Here is a 20,834-nt window from a genome sequence, read left to right as displayed (position 1 = left end):
TTATGGTTTTTACCTCTATTACCTCCAAAATTTGGAATGACAATTCCAAGTTTTCCATTCACGTTAGTAGTTGGCTTTAAGACTGAATTGATCTGTCCTTTCTACTTTTAAAGTAGGTTTCAGTTTTGGCATTGCATTTTTAGTTTTCTTACAATCTTTATTGCATTCATCTCCCATATCATTTCTGCTGACATCTTAGCCAGATCCTTTTAAATCCATGTTTTATTTCACATACTTCAAGATTCTCTGAATTTTGAGAACACAAAACAGATGTTTTCTAAATATCTGGTGTTTTCAGAGGAAAACATTCTAGCCCAGCAGCATCTTCTCCCCCTACATCCTGAATGCCTGCTAGGTCACTTCACTGTAGAATAATTTCATAGATCCCATATTACTGCATTTTCTGGTATCCTTATTCTTTTTAAGTATATTTTATTGGTTATGCTATTACAGTTGTCCCATTTTTTCCCCTTTATTCCCCTCTGCCCTGAACCTTCCCCATCAGCATTCACCTCCCCACTTAGTTCATGTCCATGGATCATACATATAAGTTCTTTGGCTTCTCCATTTCCCATACTATTCTTAACCTCCCCCTGTCTATTCTGTACCTATCATTTATGCTCCTTACTCCCTGTAACTTTTCCCCCATCTCCCCTTCCCCTCCCCAGTGATAACCCTCCATGTGATCTCCATTTCTGTGATTCTGTTCCTATTCTAGTTGTTTGCTTGGTTTGTTTTTGTTCTTATTCTTTTTATGGTTCAGTTGTTGACAGTTGTGAATTTGCTGTCATTTTACTGTTCATATTTTTGATCACCTTCTTTTTCTTAGATAAGTCCCTTTAACATTTCATATAATAAGGGCTTGGTGATGATTAATTCCTTGAACTTGACACTTTGTCTTGTGGTTTCAGCACTGAAAATATTCTGATTAATCTTAAGCATTCACTTATTTGGGTTATGGTTAATCAAATCTTCCTTTACTTATAAACCATACAAACAAGCCTATTTTCTATTATTCCTTCAGAATTTCTTTACTAAAGAGATTAGAAAGACTTAGTTAATTTTTTTCAGAAAGTACAAACATTTGACAGAACAAAGCATATAGATGATCATCAATAAAAGTTGTCTGGGAAGCACTTTATCTGCCCTTCCATTCTAAATGATAGCTTTGCTGGATAGAGTAATCTTGGATGTAGGTCCTTCCTTTCATGACTTGGAATACTTCTTTCCAGCCTCTCTTGCTTGCAAGGGTTCTTTGGAGAAATCAGCTAATAGTCTTATGGGAACTCCTTGGTAGGTAACTATCTCCTTTTCTTTTGCTGCTTTAAAGATTCTCTCCTTATCTTTAATCTTGGGTAATGTAATTATGGTGTGCCTTGGTGTGTGCTTCCTTGGGTCCAGCTTCTTTGGGACTCTCTGAGTTTCCTGGACTTCCTAGAAGTCTATTTCCTTGGCCAGATTGGGGAAGTTCCCCTTCATTACATTTTCAAATAAGTTTTCCATTTTCTTGTTCTTCCTCTTCTCTTTCTGGCACTTCTGTGATTTGGATGTTAGGTTGCTTAAAGTTGTCCTTGAGGTTCCTAAGCCTCTCCTCATTTTTTGAATTCTTGTTTCTTCATTCTGTTCTGGTTGAATGCTTATTTCTTCCTTCTGCTCCAAACTGTTGATTTGAGTCCTGGTATCCTTACCTTCACTATTGGTTCCTTGTATATTTTCCTTTACTTCACTTTGCATAGCCTTTGCTTTTTCCTCGATTTTGTGACCATACTCAACCATTTCTGTGAGCATCCTGATTGCCAGTGTTTTGAACTCTGCAACTGACAGGTTGGCTATTTCTTCATCACTTAATTATTTTCCTGGAGTTTTGGTCTGTTCTTTCATTTGGGCCGTATTTCTTTGTTTCAGCACACCGGTTATATTGTAAGGGGTGGAGCCTTAGGTATTTGCCAGGGTGGGGCAACCTACATTGCTGCATTGTGGCCGCTGTCTGTGGTGGAAGGGTCAGAGAAGGAACTATGCTGCTTATTTGGTTCTTGGTGGCCTTTGGTCACTTCTCGCGCTATCCACAAGCAAATTGGACTCTTCTGGTGCTGACTCCTGAGTGGGTGGGTTTGTGTACATTCCAGTACCCTGTGGGTCTCTCCAACAAACTTTCCTATGAGGCTGGGGATTTCTCCCGCTGCTGCAACCCCCACACAGTGGTTTTGAGGCTTTCTTTTCCTGCTCTAGAAACCTGGATTGCACTATCTGTCTTTCTCCCCAGTTGTTCCTTCTGGATTATCCTCACACAAATGTGGATCCCCTGTCTTCTCCACCGTAGCTGCCCATCTCCAACCCTTCTACCAGTCTGAATGAATATTTCTTCTTTAACACTTTGGGTGGTGAACTTCCATACAGTTTGATTTCCTGGCAGTTTTGGTTGTTTTTTTGTTTTTAAATTTGTTGTCCTTCTTTTGGTTGTGTGAAAAGGCAAAGTATATCTATCTATGCCTCCATCTTGGCCATAAGAGACCAGCATCCTTATTATTGAATGATACAATGGCAGCACAAAACTGTTCAGGAACAGATTAGATAAATTCTCCTTGGTTTCATTTACTCCCCACTTTGTTAGAATTCTCCCTGAAGATTTTACACTAGTGTTAGTAGTTGAACTGAGTCTACAGTGCTAGCTCAAGACTTGGCAGAGAAGGAGTTGGAACTGTGGACCCTCACAGCATGAGAACATCATCTCCACATCATTTCTTACTTTGTTTGGAAAAGCCATTGCAACAGGGTCATTTGGCATTTGTTTGATCTAGTCCTCAAGCCAAGTGTAAGCTGAGGCTTGTCTGGCCCCTTTCCCAGTGTTATTACGTTCCAGCGTTTTTGCTTGTCGTGGCCACTATACAAAACCTAGAGCTCCCGACCCATGCCTCCCAAGGCTGCTGCTTGGCAGTGACAAAATGGAGGGCAAGTGATCTGCTTCTCGCCACCTCTAGGGCTTTCTCTTCTACCCCCTGCCTCTCCAAGTTGGAGTGTTAATGAGATCCTGTTGGTCTCATGCACTGACTCGCTAGTAATACGATTTCTTAGGAAGTTTCTTGAGTTCTCTTTGGTAGTATCGTTCATAGGGGTTGCATCATACTATGTTTAGTAAAAATTGTTCAAATCTTCTTGCATGTCACTGTCACTCTTCCCTAATTTCTTCTATCATATGGGTTTTTCACTATTTACAGATTTTTTGCTGTTTTACTCAATTTAATGGTCATCCAGCAAATACTGAGCTAGATGCCTGTACTCAAACAGCCTGGAAGTCAGGACTATATTTCTAGTCTGCATTCAGTTGAAGTGGTCCCCTTGTGGCCACTGATGCCATATGCTGAGTGACGAGGCATTTATGTGCTAATAGGAGCAGTATTTCACTGCTTCCCCTGAAATACAGATGTTCCTTGACATGGTTGCCTTCACCTTTCTTCTCTCTTTGCTCTGTGCTCTCATCTTAGTCAACATAGTTCTCCTGGCTTTGAATGTTCCTTTATAGAGGTAAGCATTAAAATATAGACATAGATACCTATATAGATATGCAACCCTATTTGGCCCTAACCTTGCTCCTGAACTCCAGATTGAAATATCATGCTTCATATTTTTTAAAAATATTTTATTTATTTATTTTTAGAGAGGGAAGGGAGGGAGATAGAGAGAGAGAGAGAGAGAGAGAGAGAGAGAGAGAGAGAGAAACATCAATGTGCGGTTGCTGGGGGTTATGGCCTGCAACCCAGGCATGTACCCTGGCTGGGAATCAAACCTGAGACACTTTGGTTCCCAGCCCACGCTCAATCCACTGAGCTACGCCAGCCAGGGCATGCTTCATATTTTTACACAGGTGTCTGAGTAGTGAGAAAACAGTTGCTATCTCCAAGTCTCTCCTCTTCCTGTGTTTCCTATTTCTGTCTTCTAGGGCTTGAAAACCTCATCATCCCCCTCACCCCACATTTAATCTATTACTGTATTCTTGTCTTGCCTCCAAACTGTCCCATCCTTTCCATTTTCATTTCAATTACTCTGGTTTGGGTTCCTATCACTGTCACCTGGATAACTGAAGTAATCTTAGGATTTAATTTCCTGGCTTCCACTCCTCTCTTCTCTGAAACTTTTTCCCTCCAGGGATATAAAACTTCCTAAAGAAGATATAGCCACACCTTTCCTTTCTCAATCAGGTTCACGCTCCTCACTGATTACAGAATCCAGTCACTACGGTGCGCAAGGCTCTTCGGATTCACCTTCTCTCTAGTTTTTTCTCCCATCACCCACTAGGCCCCCAAATCCATCCCCAAACTCTAGGCACTTGGACAGTCTGCCATTCTCCAAACAGCCCTGTATTCAAGTCTTAGTCCTCTGTTTATAGGTTTCTTCTATCTAGACCGGTGCTATACAAACTATCTTTGGTGTGTGAATACTTGCTATGGGTCGGTGGTGACATAAGTAACAGAAATTGACAGTAAGCACTTAGAAACTTGTACGGCAGTTTGACAAAGTAATTTTATGTTTGTTGACTCTGATATTAAGTGATATAGGCTTGTATTTTTTATGTTATTTTGTATATTTTTTTTCACATTCATTTCTATTTTATTTTATAAAAATATTAGTCCAACGTCAGTTGTAAAAAACCAGGCCACCTCACCTTAGAAGGTTTGAGAAGCTCTGGTCAAGACTATCCTTCCACCCCCATCCTTAAAGGAGTAGCCAACTGAAATCATGCTCATCCTTACGGTCCACCTCAAACGACACTCCCTTTGTGAGTATTCCCCTAACTGTCCAGCTTAGAAAATGCTTGTACATTTGTCTACATAACCACAGCTCTTTGTTTAAAACCTTTCTGTGGTACTTACCACATTGTGTCTTCTATTAGCTACACATGTGTCTTCTTCTCTAGGTTAGTTGTGGAAGGCAAGAACTGTTAGGCAAAATATTCAATAAATGACTATAAGATGAGACACAGTTATTGGATACTAAATAAAAGTGGAGAAATGCTTTCCATTCTTTACATATTAGCAAAATGAGTACTCAGAATAAGGTCAAAGTTCCTTGCCACACCTACACTGGATGGAATCCTGCTCACACTTACGTTTGGCCATTAGCTTGCACCTGAGACCACAGTGTCATGCCTTTGTCTGTGTTGTGGCCACTACTGGGGCACCGTTTCCACCTTCTCTGTCTGGTTATTTCTGTGCACCCTTTAAGACTCAGCTCATGTATCCTTTCCTTTGAAATCTACCCTAGCCTCCCTTTCCTCTGGACTTTCACTGCATGTTATACATCCCTCCATCTAGACACCTACCATGTTAGACTAAAATGATCTGTTTAGGTGCCTACCTTCCTTAGCCGTCAATACTATAACCTTGAGGACAGAGACAATATCTTGTGCCCTCAGTATATGTCACACATCAGTTCAAAAACACTTTTTATCTAAACACAAGGTCAATTTGAAGGACTTAAACAAACAAACAAACAAAGCAAGAAACATAATTGTTGGTTCCAAGAGCTATCAGGATAGCCAAGGCAATCAGAAAAAGACTAATTTAGATTATCCTGAGAGTGAAATTGCTGATTGTAGATCAGAAAAACACTGGAGAGACAGATAATTAAAGTCAGTGGCTTTTTGTAGGAATGGATATTTTCTTTGTTAGGGAATAGTGAAATTAGAGATTCAGATTCTGAATCAAATGTAACTGAAATTATAATAGACTCTGCTACTCTAATTAGAACATCCTTGCTGCTGGTTCATAAAAGGTCTGACAACCAAGACTGGTTTTCCATAAATAATCCAGTCAGAAGCAAAGGAAGGTTACTAGTGAGAGCTTTCTTAATTGAGAAGAATGATGTGCTGCAGCTGAGGCACATGTCGAATCAGATGGTGGCAACACCATTTCCTGGTTCTCAGATCTCAGCCCAGCCACCTGGAATCAATGCATGGGCCTGAAGTTGTGCTTTGGAAAGTCATCTTAAGTGATGATTCGCTAGCTCCCTTCCAGACTTTGTACTGTTCACCAAGGAAACACCCATGGTTAAGGACATTACACAGCGACCTCAAAACAGCTGGCAGGTATTAGTCAATCAGAGGCACACAGGACTGGCAGAAGATGGCAAAAACAGGACCAAATCAAACCTTCTCATTTTGGTTACAATCTAAAGACTCATATTCCAGATGAGGTCCTGTCTGTCCCAACCAGTAGCTGTTTTTAAGTAGCACTATCTCTTAAAATTGCGGACTAGATGGCCTACCTGAGAATAACACCTCTGTTCATTAAAAACAAAAACACTTGAGCCCTGGCTAGCATAGCTCTGTGGATTGAGTGCGGGCTGCGAACCAAAGTGTCGCAGGTTCGATTCCCAGTCAGGGTACATGCCTGGGTTGCAGGTCATGACCACCAGCAACTGCACATTGATGTTTCTCTCTTTCTTTCTCCCTCCCTTCCCTCTCTAAGATAAATAAATAAAATCTTAAAAACAAACAAACAAACTTGAAAATGCTGTGTTGGCATTTGGATAATGATGCAAAATGTTTTATGAGTATACGGAAGAATTATACTTTTTATAGAACTGCAGAGTTGGAAGATGATAACAGGGCAGATAATAGAGACCTGACCTTTGGCTCAGATATTTGTTTCACCAGCCACATTTTCTAATCTCCAATTCCCTCTTGGGGATAACTATTCGTTTCAATTTCCTTATCTATCAAACACAGAACATAATCCTTACTGGGTGATTGTAAGGATTAACTAGAACAATGAATGTAAGGTACTGGACTGGGTGCCTGGCCTGCAGTCCAGGCTAATGAATACTAAGTATAATGAAACTAATGATGAAGCTAATTTTTCTGTAGAGAAAGCTGTATGCTGGGTGCTGTTGGAAATGGTTTACATGCATCATCTGAGTTAATCTTTCTAATTGCCCTATTCTTTGTCATTCCCACTTGACAGAACCCAGGCTGTCTGGCCCCAGAGCTGGCACTACTAGCTATAAAGGGACAGCAATAAGGATGAAGGAGGAGATCTTGATGATGACACTGATACGTGAGGCATAATACATGGTAACTCCTAATAGATACTTGGTATAATGGAAATGCTGGATTATTTGCAAAGGTTTCTAGAGGCTGAAGTTTTACATCCACTTTAGATACTCTTTCAAAGATTAAATCACTTTTATTTCCTTTCTTATATATTAAACGTTTTCTTGCTATTATTGAAGCCTATTTTTTTCTTTTTCAGATTTCTAGGAAGGAAGGAAAGAAAAATGTTCTTGAAATAGTTACTCTATTTACAAATATTCAGGAGGTTATTAAGCCCAATCTCTTTACATATTTTTATAGTGCCAATTTCTCGGCTGCTATCTATTTAATCTCATTGGTTGCATTTCCTTGAGGCACTAACAACTTTCTTTCATTTCTCTGTTTGAAAGCTGAAAACAAAATGAATACCATTTTCTGACACTGGTCTTGTCACTGGGGAGTTTAGCAGGAGAGTCATTCCTGAGTGCAAACTCTCCTTCTAACCCAGGCTTAATCTGCGTTCTACTGCAGGAAGTCATACCAGTAGATCTGACTTTTCTTCCTTTGGCTGATCTTGTAAATGTAATCATTTATTTAAAAGGGTTGATATGTTGCCCTGGCTGGCGTAGCTCAGTGGATTGAGCGCGGGCTGCGAAGCAAAGTGTCGCAGGTTCGATTCCCAGCCAGGGTACATGCCTGGGTTGCAGGCCATAACCCCCAGCAACTGCACATTGATGTCTGTCTGTCTCTGTCTGTCTGTCTGTCTGTCTCTCTCCCCCTCCCTTCCCTCTCTAAAAATAAATAAATAAAATATTTAAAAAAAATTTCCTAAAAAAATAAAATAAAATAAAAGGGTTGATATGAGGATTAAATGTGATGATGTTTATAAAAGTAACTATAGTATGGTGCCCAATAAATACGAATGAAGACATATAATATTACCAGATGAGGATTCTGATTCCCTCAGTTAATGTATTCTTGTAACCCTTTCTAATAATGTGAATCCTCGAATGGCCTGTTTGTCCATAGGGTAAAACCCAATGTTATTTGCACGTTCTCACAGCATCCGGGGCTATTCATGATCTGATTCCTACCGCTTGGCCAGCCTTCTCCCTTGCCACTGTCTCCCATCACATACACTCCCTCCTTAGTCACATTGAACAACCTGCACTTATATACACTGTGTCCTATGTCTGGAACATCCTGACTCTTCAAATACCTGGGAAATTCCTAAACATTTTCAAGGCTGAACTGAAGCATTACATTTTCTGTGAAGGCTTTTCTCATTCATCCCATAGCATCGTGTGCATAGTTCTCTACAGAATTTAGAAAACTGTTTGCTTATTTGTCTTTCCTGAGTTCCTTCTTTGAAGGCAGGGACTGCACTTTATTTTTCTGCCCCTAATGCCTGGTGTGCATCAAGAACTCAAGAAATAAATGAATGACTAAACCATATTCATTCTTCAGTCTCAGTACAAGCACTAGCTCCCACTACCCTCATCTTCCGTGAACTACTTGGCTCTTACTCATCTATCGTCTTGCCCTGGCATTGAGAGCCCATCTGACAGTTGCCCTCAATGCCCAGAGCAATGAGCACTTGTTAAGTGAGTGACTATAGAAGAAAATTCAGCCATTCAAATGTATACATAGTTTATACAAAAACTTAAGCTATTTTATCCTAAATAACTGTATTATGGATTTTTAAAAAACAGCAAATGACTTAATTCTTACATTCATGATATTTTAAAATTAGGAATTTAGTTGGAAATTACAGAACTTTTCCTAATCTCATGATGCAGTTTAGATCTTTTTAAATATGAGGCTTTCCCAGAGTTTTGGGTTAAGATGGTGGATTAAAATTGCATCACATAACTTCTTACCCTCAATACTTAGCAAATAATGAAAAACAACCCCACCAAAGAACAACTATAAACAAGAACCAAAGAGGAAAAGGGCAAAACTGAAGGTAATCGGTTTCAAACATTACATGGAAAGGACACAGAAGGTTCTAGGGTAGAGTAGAGAAGCATGTTACAGCCCAGCTCCCAACCCTGCCCCTTTTCCCCTGAAATGAGGCATCTGCCCTTCTCCCTCACCCTCTCCCTGTCTCTCTCAGCAAAATAATCTTACATGATTTGTGATTTTAGGATATACCTAGTCCTGCCTCAGTTATCTGTACAAATTGGCCGGATACCTTATCAAATATAAAATCTCCAAATAACAAGCCTTTGCTTAGGAAACACTGAAGCATCTTCATTGATACTTTTAGGCTCAATAGCAATGTTAAGTAGTTCTGGGGCATCCAGTCTGTGAAACTGCAAAAAGGTAGGCAGTCTAGGGGCCGGAGAGGGCTGGAGGAGCAGACGGCCAGAGGCACAGAGAATGTAGAGCCTAGATGACCCAAGATTCTCCTCTGTCTCTCCAGACAATGACAGTGAAATCATTTCTAGAGGAGTTCTATTTGTGAATTTCTAGTAGAGGTTAGATGATCACAGATCCTAGATGTGGGGAATCGGGAAGCATGATGTCTTCTGGGGATGCTGATCAAATTACTGCTTCCTGGATAGGGAGAAAGGTGAGCTCAAATCTTTTTCCTTGGAGAACTCAATTAAGAAAGCCATGGAGAGACCCACAGCTTTATGCAAATATTTTAGCATTATTTTTTTTCTAACTGGTTGATTAGGGTTTGAATAATTTTCTCCAAAAGTTTTGGGATCAGTTCAGCTTTAGGCCCCGATTATTTCCATGGTCTACAAATGGAGGATTACCTGTAGATTATCCAGGATGATTCGGAGGGAGTGCACCTGCCTTCGGACAGCGCCTGAAAACCTTTCATAAATTGTGGCATCATATTCACTCATTTGGATCTCCTTCAGCCTGAAATCAAAGGGGGAAAAAAGACAACAGCTGAAATTGTGTACAGGTGGGTCTTTATGTTCCATTCATCTACTGCTAGAACTGTAGCAAACTCCTTGGTAATTGAGGGTGCCTTTGAGGAGAAAGGCAAGTGGTGATGTCTCCAGCTGGGAGTTTCAAAGGAGGGGAATGTTCAGGTAAATGATTAACAAGTCACCCTTCAGGACAAAATAAATGTCCTGGTTTGTAGCATCTGCTGATTTCTGTGATGTAAATGCCACAATGGATTTCAAGCTGCCCACGACGAGGTTGCTAACACTGAGACAGAAACGTGCACCACTGGCTCTCATACCAAAGATGTGCCTCAATGATGGCAGCTAGTCAGTTCATGAGGAAGCTCCTAGTTGCTTTTTGTTTTTTATAACTCCTCACTTGAAGATATGTTTATTGATTTTAGAGGAGGGGGAAGATAGAGAAGTATCAATTGTATGGGACCTGAACAGGGATCTAACCCTAACCTAGGTATGTGCACTGACCAGGAATTGAACTGCATCACTTGGTATATGGGACATAGCTCCACCAATGGACCCACCTGGTCAGGCTCCTGGTTGCTTTTAAGACCAAGGACATATATTTGGTTGCCTAAGATAGTAGTTGAGGCTCAAAGAATGTAATTTAATGTGTTGCTATGGAAAACACAAGAATTTTCTGAAATTGCTGACTGTATACTTTTAACAGGATAATTGTATCTTAATTTGTAGCTTTGAAATTCCTTCCTTTCAATACAGTGCTCCTTTTTACCATTTTTCATGTGCTTCTCCTGCGGTTTTGCCAGTGCACTGAGGTTCCCTGAGCACATCATATGCCTGTGTCTTGGAGCTCCCATGAAAGCTTCTCTCCCACCCAGAGTGCCTTTCCCTGCCTCTTTGCCTACCAACTCCCATATACCCATCAAGACTCAAATCCATGCTCACTTCCGCTAGGAAGCCTGTTTGGATTCTGCATTTAAAATGCAGCATCTTAAACTAATCAAACATAGAGAGTTCATTCACTGAATGAATCTCCCTTGGGTTTTACTGTGTCATACTCATAATACACTAATTTTATTACACATTTCTATAAATTTCTATAAATGCAAAGGGTGCTGATCCTAGAACAGGGAGTACTGAAAGCATATCTCGAAAAACTACAACATAGTCTTCTAAACAGCTGCATGTGTATGTATGTGTGTGTGCTGCATGCAAAGTTAGAGGTATGGATGTCAGGTGAGTAGGTGAAACTCTTATCTAAAGTATACTTTTATCACCTTGGGCTGCAGTGAGAATGAATGGTCTCTATTTCTCCCTGTCAGGCCAAGTACTGGGAAGATTCCATCCATCACAGGAAAGAGTGCTTACTAGATTCACATAATGTTAGACCTAGATGACCATGGGGCAGGTTTGCAATCCCTGCCCTACCACCCACCTGGGTTAGTTATTGCCAGTTTAGCTTTCAAGACCCAGCTCAAAGGCCACATCCTGTGGAGACTTGCTTGACCTCTCCAGTAAAGTGATCATGCCCTTTCATGTGTCCTCTACATATATCTACTGTAGAACCCATACACTTTATTGCTTTTAATAGCTATGCTTGTTTCTACCTGTCATGGTGTTTTCAAACTTTATTGTCCACAATAAGAAGTATGCTTTAACATACTTAGATACAGTTACACACAAATGCATGTGTGTATGTGTTTTTAACTGAACCAAAACTTTAATGAAAAAATGTTTACTACATGTAATACACTCTGGTATTCTCTTCTTTTTCTCTGGGAGAAGAAATATATCGTTTTTCTCTGAATCTGCAGTACCTAGCACAATGCTTGGCACACAGTGGCACTCAATAAATGCTATTACATAATACTTTGAAAACATTGACTACCAAAAGATAAATACCTGAAAGTTAAATATTATCTGAATGGTTGTTTTCTGAGGTGACATGCCAAGGTGCCCTTCTAAATTTACTCTGTTTTGAAGAACAAAACTGAACACGTGTCTAGAGCTTGACCTCCTAACAATACTTCTTATGTTTAGTTTTGGCAATCTCTTAAACTTCTCTATAAATTTTCATTAGATTAAGAGACATCTCAGGTATCAAGGCTGACAGCAGCTGAGCACAATGAATATTACAGTATGTGCTACCTACACTTTCATACCTAGAAGGCCAACATGCTCTTTTCCAAAGAAGTAAGATTAATGCTTTTCTAAAGAAGGGAGAATAGAAAAAAAAATTGTAGATGCAGCTTGTTCTTAACAGGGGGAAAACTACTCACATACTAGTGAAGGAGCCAGGCAGTTGGTAAGTCACCTCAAGTAGAATGATCTTTGTATAGAGGTCAGAATTTGCTCCAGTTATAGGGCTATCTCTGGCACACACATATTGCACCCCAAAACACACCACATGCTGCTTTAATTATGAAACATCTGGAAATCATATTCCAGGTTGTGTCAGCTTTTAGAAAGATCACCTACAAGGTGTTCAAAAGTGATAAATTTTAAAGCATGACGACCAAAGTAGGGAATGGGGAAAGAAAATAGGTAATTTTAGCCTCTGGATCAGAAAAGGTTCCCAGTGCTAATATTCTCAAGCCCACAAAACTAGCTGAAAGTAAGTCTTTCTGCTGCTTTAACCTGGATCAAAGCTGTAGGGCACAGCTGCTTCACATCCTAGTAATCTATGTGGACTAACTGCACCTTGTTGGCACAGTATATTCTTAAAGGGTATATTTATTGCTATGTAAGAGTCTGGGAATTTCAGTTTTCATTTTACTTTTTTTGTGTAGGTCAGACTTAAACACTATAATTTTGGATCAATTATGAGAAAAACAAACATAAGCTGAGATCCACTGTGTAAGGCTGATTAGTTTTGGAAATGGTAGTTGGTACAATTTCTACAGCTGGTGCCCACCTTAAATGCTTTTCTAAGAATGTAAAGGCACATTAACATCTACTTCATTCATGTTTTGTTGGCTTAATGTTTTTGTTCTGCTTCATGTATGTCTTATGCTCCTCTACTTCTGGTATTCTTCCTGAGTTAATAAATTTGGATATATAGAAACTAGTACCTGTACCTTTTCCTCCATTCTCCACCCACCTCCTCCCCACTGGTAACTCTCCATGTGATCTCCATTTCTGTGATTCTGTTCCTGTTCTAGCTGTTTGCTTGGTTTGTTTGTTTTTGTTTTTGTTTTTTAGGTCCAGTTGTCAATAGTTGTGAGTTTGTCATTTTACTGTTCATAGTTTTGATCTTCTTTTTCTTAGATAAGTCCCTTTAACATTTCATACAGTCTTGGTCCCTTATTTCATAAGGTCTTGGGGATGATGAACTCCTTGAACTTGACCTTATCTGGGAAGCACTTTATTTGCCCTTCCATTCTAAATGATAGCTTTGCTGGACAGAGTAATCTTGGATATAGGTCTGCACCTTTCTTGACTTCAGATACCTTCTTTCTAGCACCTTCTTCCCTGTAAGGTTTCTTTGGAAAAATCAGCTGATAGTCTTATGGTAACTCCTTGGTAGGTAACTGTCTCCTTTTGCTGCTTTTAAGATTCTCTCCTTATTTTTAATCTTGGGTGTGTGCTTCCTTGGGTCCAACTTCTTTGGGGCTCTCTGAGCTTCCTGGACTTCCTAGAAGTCTATTTCTTTTGCCAGACTGGGGAAGTTCTTCATTATTTTTTCAAATAAGTTTTCCCTTTCTTGCTCTTCCTCTTCTCCTTCTGGCACCCCTATGATTCAGATGTTGGAATGTTTAAAGTTGTCCCAGAGGTTCCTAAGCCTCTCCACAGTTTTTTGAATCTTGTTTCTTCATTCTGTTCTGGTTGAATGTTTATTTCTTCCTTCTGCTCCAAACTGTTGATTTGAGTCCCGATTTCATTCCCATCACTGTTAGTTCCCTGTACATTTTCCTTTATTTCACTTTGCATAGCCTTCAATTTTTCCCTGATTTTGCAACTATACTCAACCATTTCTGTGAGCATCCTGATTACCAGTGTTTTGAACTCTGCATCTGATACGTTGGGTATCTCTTCATCACTTAGTTGAATTCTTTTTCTGGAGCTTTGATTTGTGGAGGTTAAGAATAGTATGGGAAATGGAGAAGCCAAACAACTTGTATGTATAAGCCATGGACATGAACTAAGGTGGGGGAATACTGGTGAGAGGGGTTGCACAGGGTGGAGGGGAGAAATATAGGGGAGAAAAAAATGGGACAACTGTAATAGCATAATCAATAAAATATATTTTAAAAAAATGAATGCTAACTAAATGCTACGCAGATGATGTCAAGAACCCATCAGTAGTATTAGTCTCTTTATGGCAGTGTGGTGGACCTGCGGGCTGATAGATAGGTCTGGCTGTTTGGTTTCAGCCAGACTCTGAATTAACTGTGATACCATTACTTGTGTGTACATGTACATTACTCATTGCACAATATGCACAAGTGGTTGCTGTGCATCAGGTTCTGGATGTAAGCACTGAGGATATATGAAGTCTGTCCAGAAAGTATCCATCCATGTAATATGAAAAATAGAGACATTATTGAAGAAGTTACAAGAAACACTGTACACAGGGCAATGATGCCCAAGCCCCCTTCAAAGTAGGCAACTTGGGAGCTCCCACAGTTCTCCTAAGGTGCCTAGTTATATATTCCCAAATCTCATCAATAGTCTGAAATCTCTTCCCTTTCAAAAGTGATTTTGGTTTTTGGGAAAAGCCAGATGTCAAAGGGTGCCAAATGTGGGCTGTAGGGGAGCTGAGTCACTTGAGTGATTTGATGTTTTGCCAAAAAACTCTGCATGAGTTGTGATGCATGAGGCGGGTGCATTGTCATGATGAAGCTGCCAATCACCAGTTGCCCATAGCTGCAGCTGTTTTTGTTGTGTTGTATCTCGCAACTGACAAAGAACTTTCAGGTAGTACTCCTTATTAATTGTTTGGCCTGGAGGGGTGCACTCGTGATGGACAACACCTTACCAATCAAAAAACACAGTTAACACAGTTGATCTTGCTGTGACTTTGCTGTGCCTTCTTCAGGTGTGGAGAACCAAACAACTTCCATTTGGATGACAGGGCCTTTGTTTCCAGATCACAGCAGTAGATGTACCAATCTTCTGCAGTTACGTCCTTCTTTAGGAAATCTGGTTCATTGGTAGTGGTTTGAGTCAAGTCATTAGCAACTGTAGCACAATGTTCTTTCTGCTCTGGTAGCAGAAGCTGCAGAATGAATTTTGCCAAGACATGTTTCATGCCAAGATCCTGCATCAAAATCTCGGACACAGTAGTTTTTGGAATCCCCAGATCAGCTTCCAGCTTTCTCACTGTGAGTGGCCAATCTTTGTTGATTGTAGCCCATACATGTTCAACATTCTCAGGTGTTCTTGTTGCAGGCCTTCCAGAACATGGATCACTTCCAACAGGTTCTCAACCATCTTTGAAGCATTTGTAACACATTTTCATTTGTGCTGTACTCATTGCATTGTCCCTGAAAGCCTTCTGAATCATCTGAATAGTTTCTGTGGAGGAATGTTTAAGCTTAACGCAAAATTTGATGCAGATTCATTGCTTTACTTGCTCAGTCATTTTGAATATAACAGCCACACAATCACAATACACATGCTCACTTCATGGAGTCTACTGCCCCCACTGACTAGTACGGTGTAAGTCATCATTGTTCACTCGTGCTCATTCCAGTCCACTCTCCTTGGCTTCCAGGTTAAATATATGCTGCACAAATTGTTCTCATACATTAGCAATGGCTGGAATTTTTCTGGACAGACCCTGTATTATAGAGCAAAGCACTCTATAATATACTCTAAGCACTCTAAGTTCCTTAAGGAACTTAGTCAGTGAAGAGGCAAACAACTATCTACGCAACTAATAATATAATGGGGAAGAATAAGAACTATGGAGAAAAGATATACAAGCATAAATGAGGACCTTACCTCATTCTGCATATGCTTAGAGTTGTAAAATAGCTTTAAAATGGACTATTTGGCCCTGACTGCTGTGGCTCAGTGCGTTGGGCATTATACCACAAACTGAAAGGTCACAGGTTTGCTTCCCAGTCAGGGTACATGCCTGGGTTGTGGGCCAGTTGGGGGTGTGTGAAAGCCACCTGATTGCTGCTTTCTCTTACACATCGACATTTCTCTTCCTCTCTTTCTCCCTCCCTCCCCCTCTCTCTAAAATAAATAAACAAAATCTTTAAAAAAACTATTTGATGAGAGCGAAGTATTATTACCTCTTTTAGACATGGTAATAGTATCGTGTATGTGTGTTAGAGTCCTTATCTTTCAGAGATAATACTCTGAAATATTTATGGTGAAAAGATAGGACATCTTAGATTAGCTTAGAACAATCTAGGGGTGGGGACTGAAAGTAAAGCCAGAGTTTTCTTTTTGAAGATAGGGGGGCAGGTCCATAGGGTTCATTTTACAGGGTGGGACAAAAACAGGTTTACAGTTATTCATATGAAAAATAACACAATAATTAAAAAATAACACAAAAATAAACTGTTTCATGTACTCACAACTGTAAACCTACTTTTTCCCCACTCTGTATGTTTTCTATCTACTTTTGTTTATTTTTGAAAGGTTACATAATAAAAAGTTAAAAAAAAATCTTCAATAGTACCAAATTGAATACTCATCAAATGGGAGAATTTACTACATGAAAGGAGAAAGCAACATTTTTCTCTCTGTGTTGTGCTATGCCCTGTCTTTCTCAGGATCTCCATGTATTTTTATTTCTTCCTCTCCATTCTCATACCCTTGTCTACCTCCTCTGTCTTTCAACCACTTTATGGTATTCTCTTTTACTGGGGCTTAAATTCTTTGCCCCATAATTTTGTAGAGGTGGATGGTTTTCTCATTTACTCCTTTCCCATTTCTCTCTTTCCTCTCCTCCATGCACTAAATTTAATTGCATTGTCATCACAGATGCTCCTTGACTTTTTTCGCCTGTGGGGCAATAGAAGCAGGTTCCTTAATCTTATTATGGAAATCAGAGCAGGGGCTGTATATGTGTGCCTAAGCACTACCAAAAGCCCTTTCTGCCTCCTGTGGTCTACTCATCTGTCAGAGCATCTATCTATTGTCCACTTATTAAAAAATTGAGACTGGATATTTATTTGTGAGCTACTGAGTGTGGCAAAAGTAAAAACTCATTAGTCAGGGAGAAGAGAATGATGTGTATCTAATTGTTTGGTTCTTTTCCTAAATGGATATTGGTTTCATGAAATGTAGAGTGATATTTTAATTCTAACAATACATCCATTATAGAATTCCTCCCACTTTTTTTTTTTTTTTGAGAAGTTTAAACTACTTGCATTCCTAACATAGTTATCTGTCCTCATAACCTCTCTGAGAAGCAGGGACAGGGAGTCACCTATTTCCAGAACAGCAAATTCAGGCACAGTGAGGGAGATAATTGTTCAAGGTCACCAGGGAAGCCAGCAAAAGGGCCGAGGGCGAGATGTTGTACCTGCTGAGTACTTGAGAGTCCTAAGGCTTGCAGGCTTTCCTGTGGGCGTGGCAGGAGGAACCTGCAGTTTGTCCCCATTGTTCGGTTCTGTTTACTTGCAGGATGTGTAAGCACAGCATGTAATGTAATACCAGATGTTCTACGTGGGAGGAATTTCATAAATCACATACACTTGGGCATGCCTTTTTTTGGACTGCACCCAGCTCCTTTCATTGAGCACAACAACATAAATCTGTCTCCCAAATCACTGTTGACTCCCCCTGTCCTAAAGGAGACATTGCTGCCCTTTGGCATTTTTCACTTTTAGCTGGAGAGCATATGTGGTATCTAGTGAAAGCATCATGTGGCTTCTTATTTTTTTAGATGGTTTCAATCAAAGTGGCCCAGAATGATTTGGAATTGTCTGAAATCCACAGGTCTTCGGCCTGATTTCAAGGCCTCCACCCACTAACGGGGCCTTACTATTTAAACTCATTCTCCACCACCCCCAGCTGGTGCTTTTAATCCACAGAAGCAAACTGGCTCCTCAGCCATAGACACTATGCTCATCCTACCCTGGTGCCTCCACTCATTTGGTTTCCCTTCATGGAATGTCCTAATCTTGGCTGAGCTCCTATCACATCACTGACCTTGTCCTTCTCTACACTGTCAGAGGGCAAAGTCTCCATACCACGTGGCCTTAGCATTTAACAGCAGGGTATCCGAGTGTGAGTGAGTGTGAGAGGGAGAGGGTGTGCCTGTATTAGTCCTACCTCCACATAAATCCACAAGATTCCTGAGGGAAGAAAAGGGACCATCACCTAGAGTTATTTGAATTCCCTGTGTGGCCTAGGAACAGGTATGGATGGAGTGGTTTGAACTTTATTTAATTTCTCTTAAGAGAAGTATCTTTGGTTTCATTTTCTAATGTCCTCAATTCCATCTTCTACACAGCCATATGTAATCAACACTTAAAAGAGCCTGAGTAGAAAGAATGGGGAATTATGCTCTCTTGGCTGTGTCCACTAGGGAGGGGGAGGTATGGATTTCAGTTTGTGGTCCAAGCTGCTTCATGAGATGGAGAGCCCACATATCTGGGTCTATTCAAGGTCCACTATGACATTTCACCACAGTGGCCAGCACTGTTCTAAAGGCAGGGTGGACCACTCACCTCTGTTGAAACGCTTTCTGGCCCATCTCTCTCGCAGCTCTCTTCACTTCCTCGGGAATGGCATCTTTCTCAGCCTCAGAGACCTGGTATACCGTGTGGCCTGCATCCAGCCGGTAAGGACCTCCTTTGCCACCCAGACCTGCAGTGTCTCTCCCCCCTGGGAGGAAGCCAGGAAAATCCAGGTTGTTACTCTGATCCAGACCACCAAACAAGTCAGATCATGGTCAAGGCAGTCCCATCAAACATATTAATTGTACTTAAGTAATAATTAAATATTCAAATGGCCACCTTCTGGAAACAAAGGGTATCCCCTGTTCAGGATGCTTTTCTGTTTTCTCCATCCAGCCAGATCTTATCCTTATTTCAAAGCTCAGTCCAAATTCCATGACTTGTCATCTTATGACTGCCTCACAAGGATCAATATTCCTGTGCATTACCTGTTAACCTTTAAAATTCATTTTTCTTTTCTCATCAACAATATGATGGATAGGGTTATATTTTATATATCTTTGTACTTCTGTACCTGTAAGAGTGGCTTGAACATCAAAAATACTTAGTAAATATTTGTTAATTAAATAAAAAACACTTCTCTTCCCTCACATTACTTTAGTTTTCCTTGAAATAAGAAAAAATAGCTAGGCTGCAGACACTACTATTTCATCTGCATTGCAAATGATAAAAATGATGCACGTCAAGGTTAAGAGACCTGCTTACAACCTGATATCAGTGGCGTAGCCAAGATTAAAAACCAATCATTATACCAACTTTGAGTTTTAGCTTAGAATAATATATCACGGATAAACACTGCCAGCTTCAGAGCAGTTTTCCAATATAGACCCAAGTTCACAAGCTTGTAACAAGCATTATAGACCCAAGTTCACAAGCATTAGTAATATTATAAAAACTGTTTATGATGCAAATATACATTAAATGGCTAGAAGACTAAGTAGGTAATGTTATAAGTAGTGGTGAGAACTCTGGCTAATGAGAGAGGACTTGCTTTGTCTGAATACACTCAAATTCAAATTATTTTAAAACACTACATTGACCTAAAGAATACATATGTTGGCCAAGATTTGGTCTCTGGGCTACCAGTTTATTACCCCAGATTTATGATAATTAAAATACTGTAATCTGTTTTTTGTTCATTCACACATAACTTGGGAACTTAGAAGAGAACCCAATATTGGAGAGGCAGCATAATATAATATAGTATACTAGTATTATATAGTATTGTATTGTATAGTTAAGCCAGATTGATTTAAGCCTGAGTTTGAATCTGGACTCCAATGCACTAGTGATGTATCCATGAGGAATATACCTTAACTTCTGTGTCTCAGTCTTCTCATCTGTAAAATGAGGTTACTATTATCATTTACTTCATGGGATTGTCACGAGGCTCAAATGCTTAGAACAGTATTTGGCACGAATTAAGAGCTATAACAAGTGACTGATCTTACTAGTATCATTTAGGCAACTTCCAGTCACATAAATGAGGTCATTTCTAAGTTTCACAAAGTGGAAAATTTGAAAGCTTTTAGGCTTTGGTTAAATTATGTTACATTTTTATTTTCTCTGTTGGAGCCTTAATTGGTGTAATGAGTCAAAAGCAAGAACTCAGCATGTACAGCTTTCCTTATCAAAGTCCAGGTAGGTCATTTCCTTTTGGGAAATACTATGAGAACAGTCTATTAATTATAGTATTTTTACCCTTTGGTTTGAGCACATCTTATTTCATTCTTGTTTAGCTATTGGTAGTGGAAAATTCCTTCTTGGATGTATGTAATTCCTGGCTCACTCATGGATAACCTACAGGCAGAGGGGACCAGATACTGGACAATAACAATGAGCAACAGAGGAGGAAAAGCTGTTTATGTGACCCGACTCCCTTCCTACAGAAGGTTCTCCTTAGGAATGGGTAGATCATGAATCAGAGCTCTTGGCACTGAGCTGACATCATTTTTGGAGGAAAGAACCTACAACTGGAGCCTTGTGTGAGTGATGGTCAGCATGAGCCACATGGTCCCTCGAGGCAGTCATACTGGTGGAGAGGGCATGAGGTCTCATAACAATCACTTCCAAGAACCTTAATTTTTACTAATTTAATAAAAATGCTTGCTGGAGGTTCTAGATTTCGAGGCAGAATCTTGAAGCTAACAATGAATATCCTAAATCCATTCAGAGATAAGTAGAGAATAGGCCAGGGAGGGGTTCTGGTGATGAAAAAGGAATCAAATGACTTGTTGGGTCAGAGCTCAGTTCCATCTAGAACACAGGTGGCAAACA

At 40.0% G+C, this 20,834-nt stretch overlaps 1 protein-coding gene and 1 long non-coding RNA gene across 2 annotated transcripts in view; one reads left to right on the top strand and one right to left on the bottom strand.

Moving 5' to 3' along the window:
* Positions 1 to 20,834, bottom strand: part of VWA8 (von Willebrand factor A domain containing 8) — a 421,660-nt gene that overhangs the window by 38,160 nt on the left and 362,666 nt on the right. Inside the window, exons 39-40 of the mRNA XM_045839249.1 lie at positions 18,549 to 18,705; positions 9,796 to 9,904 (exon numbers count right to left, since the gene is read on the bottom strand). Coding sequence (XP_045695205.1) covers positions 9,796 to 9,904; positions 18,549 to 18,705 — 266 coding nt within the window. The remainder of the gene's footprint in view (positions 1 to 9,795; positions 9,905 to 18,548; positions 18,706 to 20,834) is intronic.
* Positions 18,101 to 20,834, top strand: part of LOC123818914 — a 31,822-nt gene continuing 29,088 nt past the window's right edge. The window contains exons 1-2 of the long non-coding RNA XR_006785725.1: positions 18,101 to 18,236; positions 18,586 to 18,661. This is a non-coding gene — a long non-coding RNA (uncharacterized LOC123818914). The remainder of the gene's footprint in view (positions 18,237 to 18,585; positions 18,662 to 20,834) is intronic.

The sequence above is a fragment of the Phyllostomus hastatus genome, unplaced genomic scaffold (genome assembly GCF_019186645.2).
Source record: "Phyllostomus hastatus isolate PE091 unplaced genomic scaffold, TTU_PhHast_1.1 phas_contig_29, whole genome shotgun sequence".
Taxonomy (NCBI): Eukaryota; Metazoa; Chordata; class Mammalia; order Chiroptera; family Phyllostomidae; genus Phyllostomus; species Phyllostomus hastatus.
Note: the sequence above shows the minus strand (reverse complement) of the source record. Positions and strands in the feature narration are given on the sequence as shown.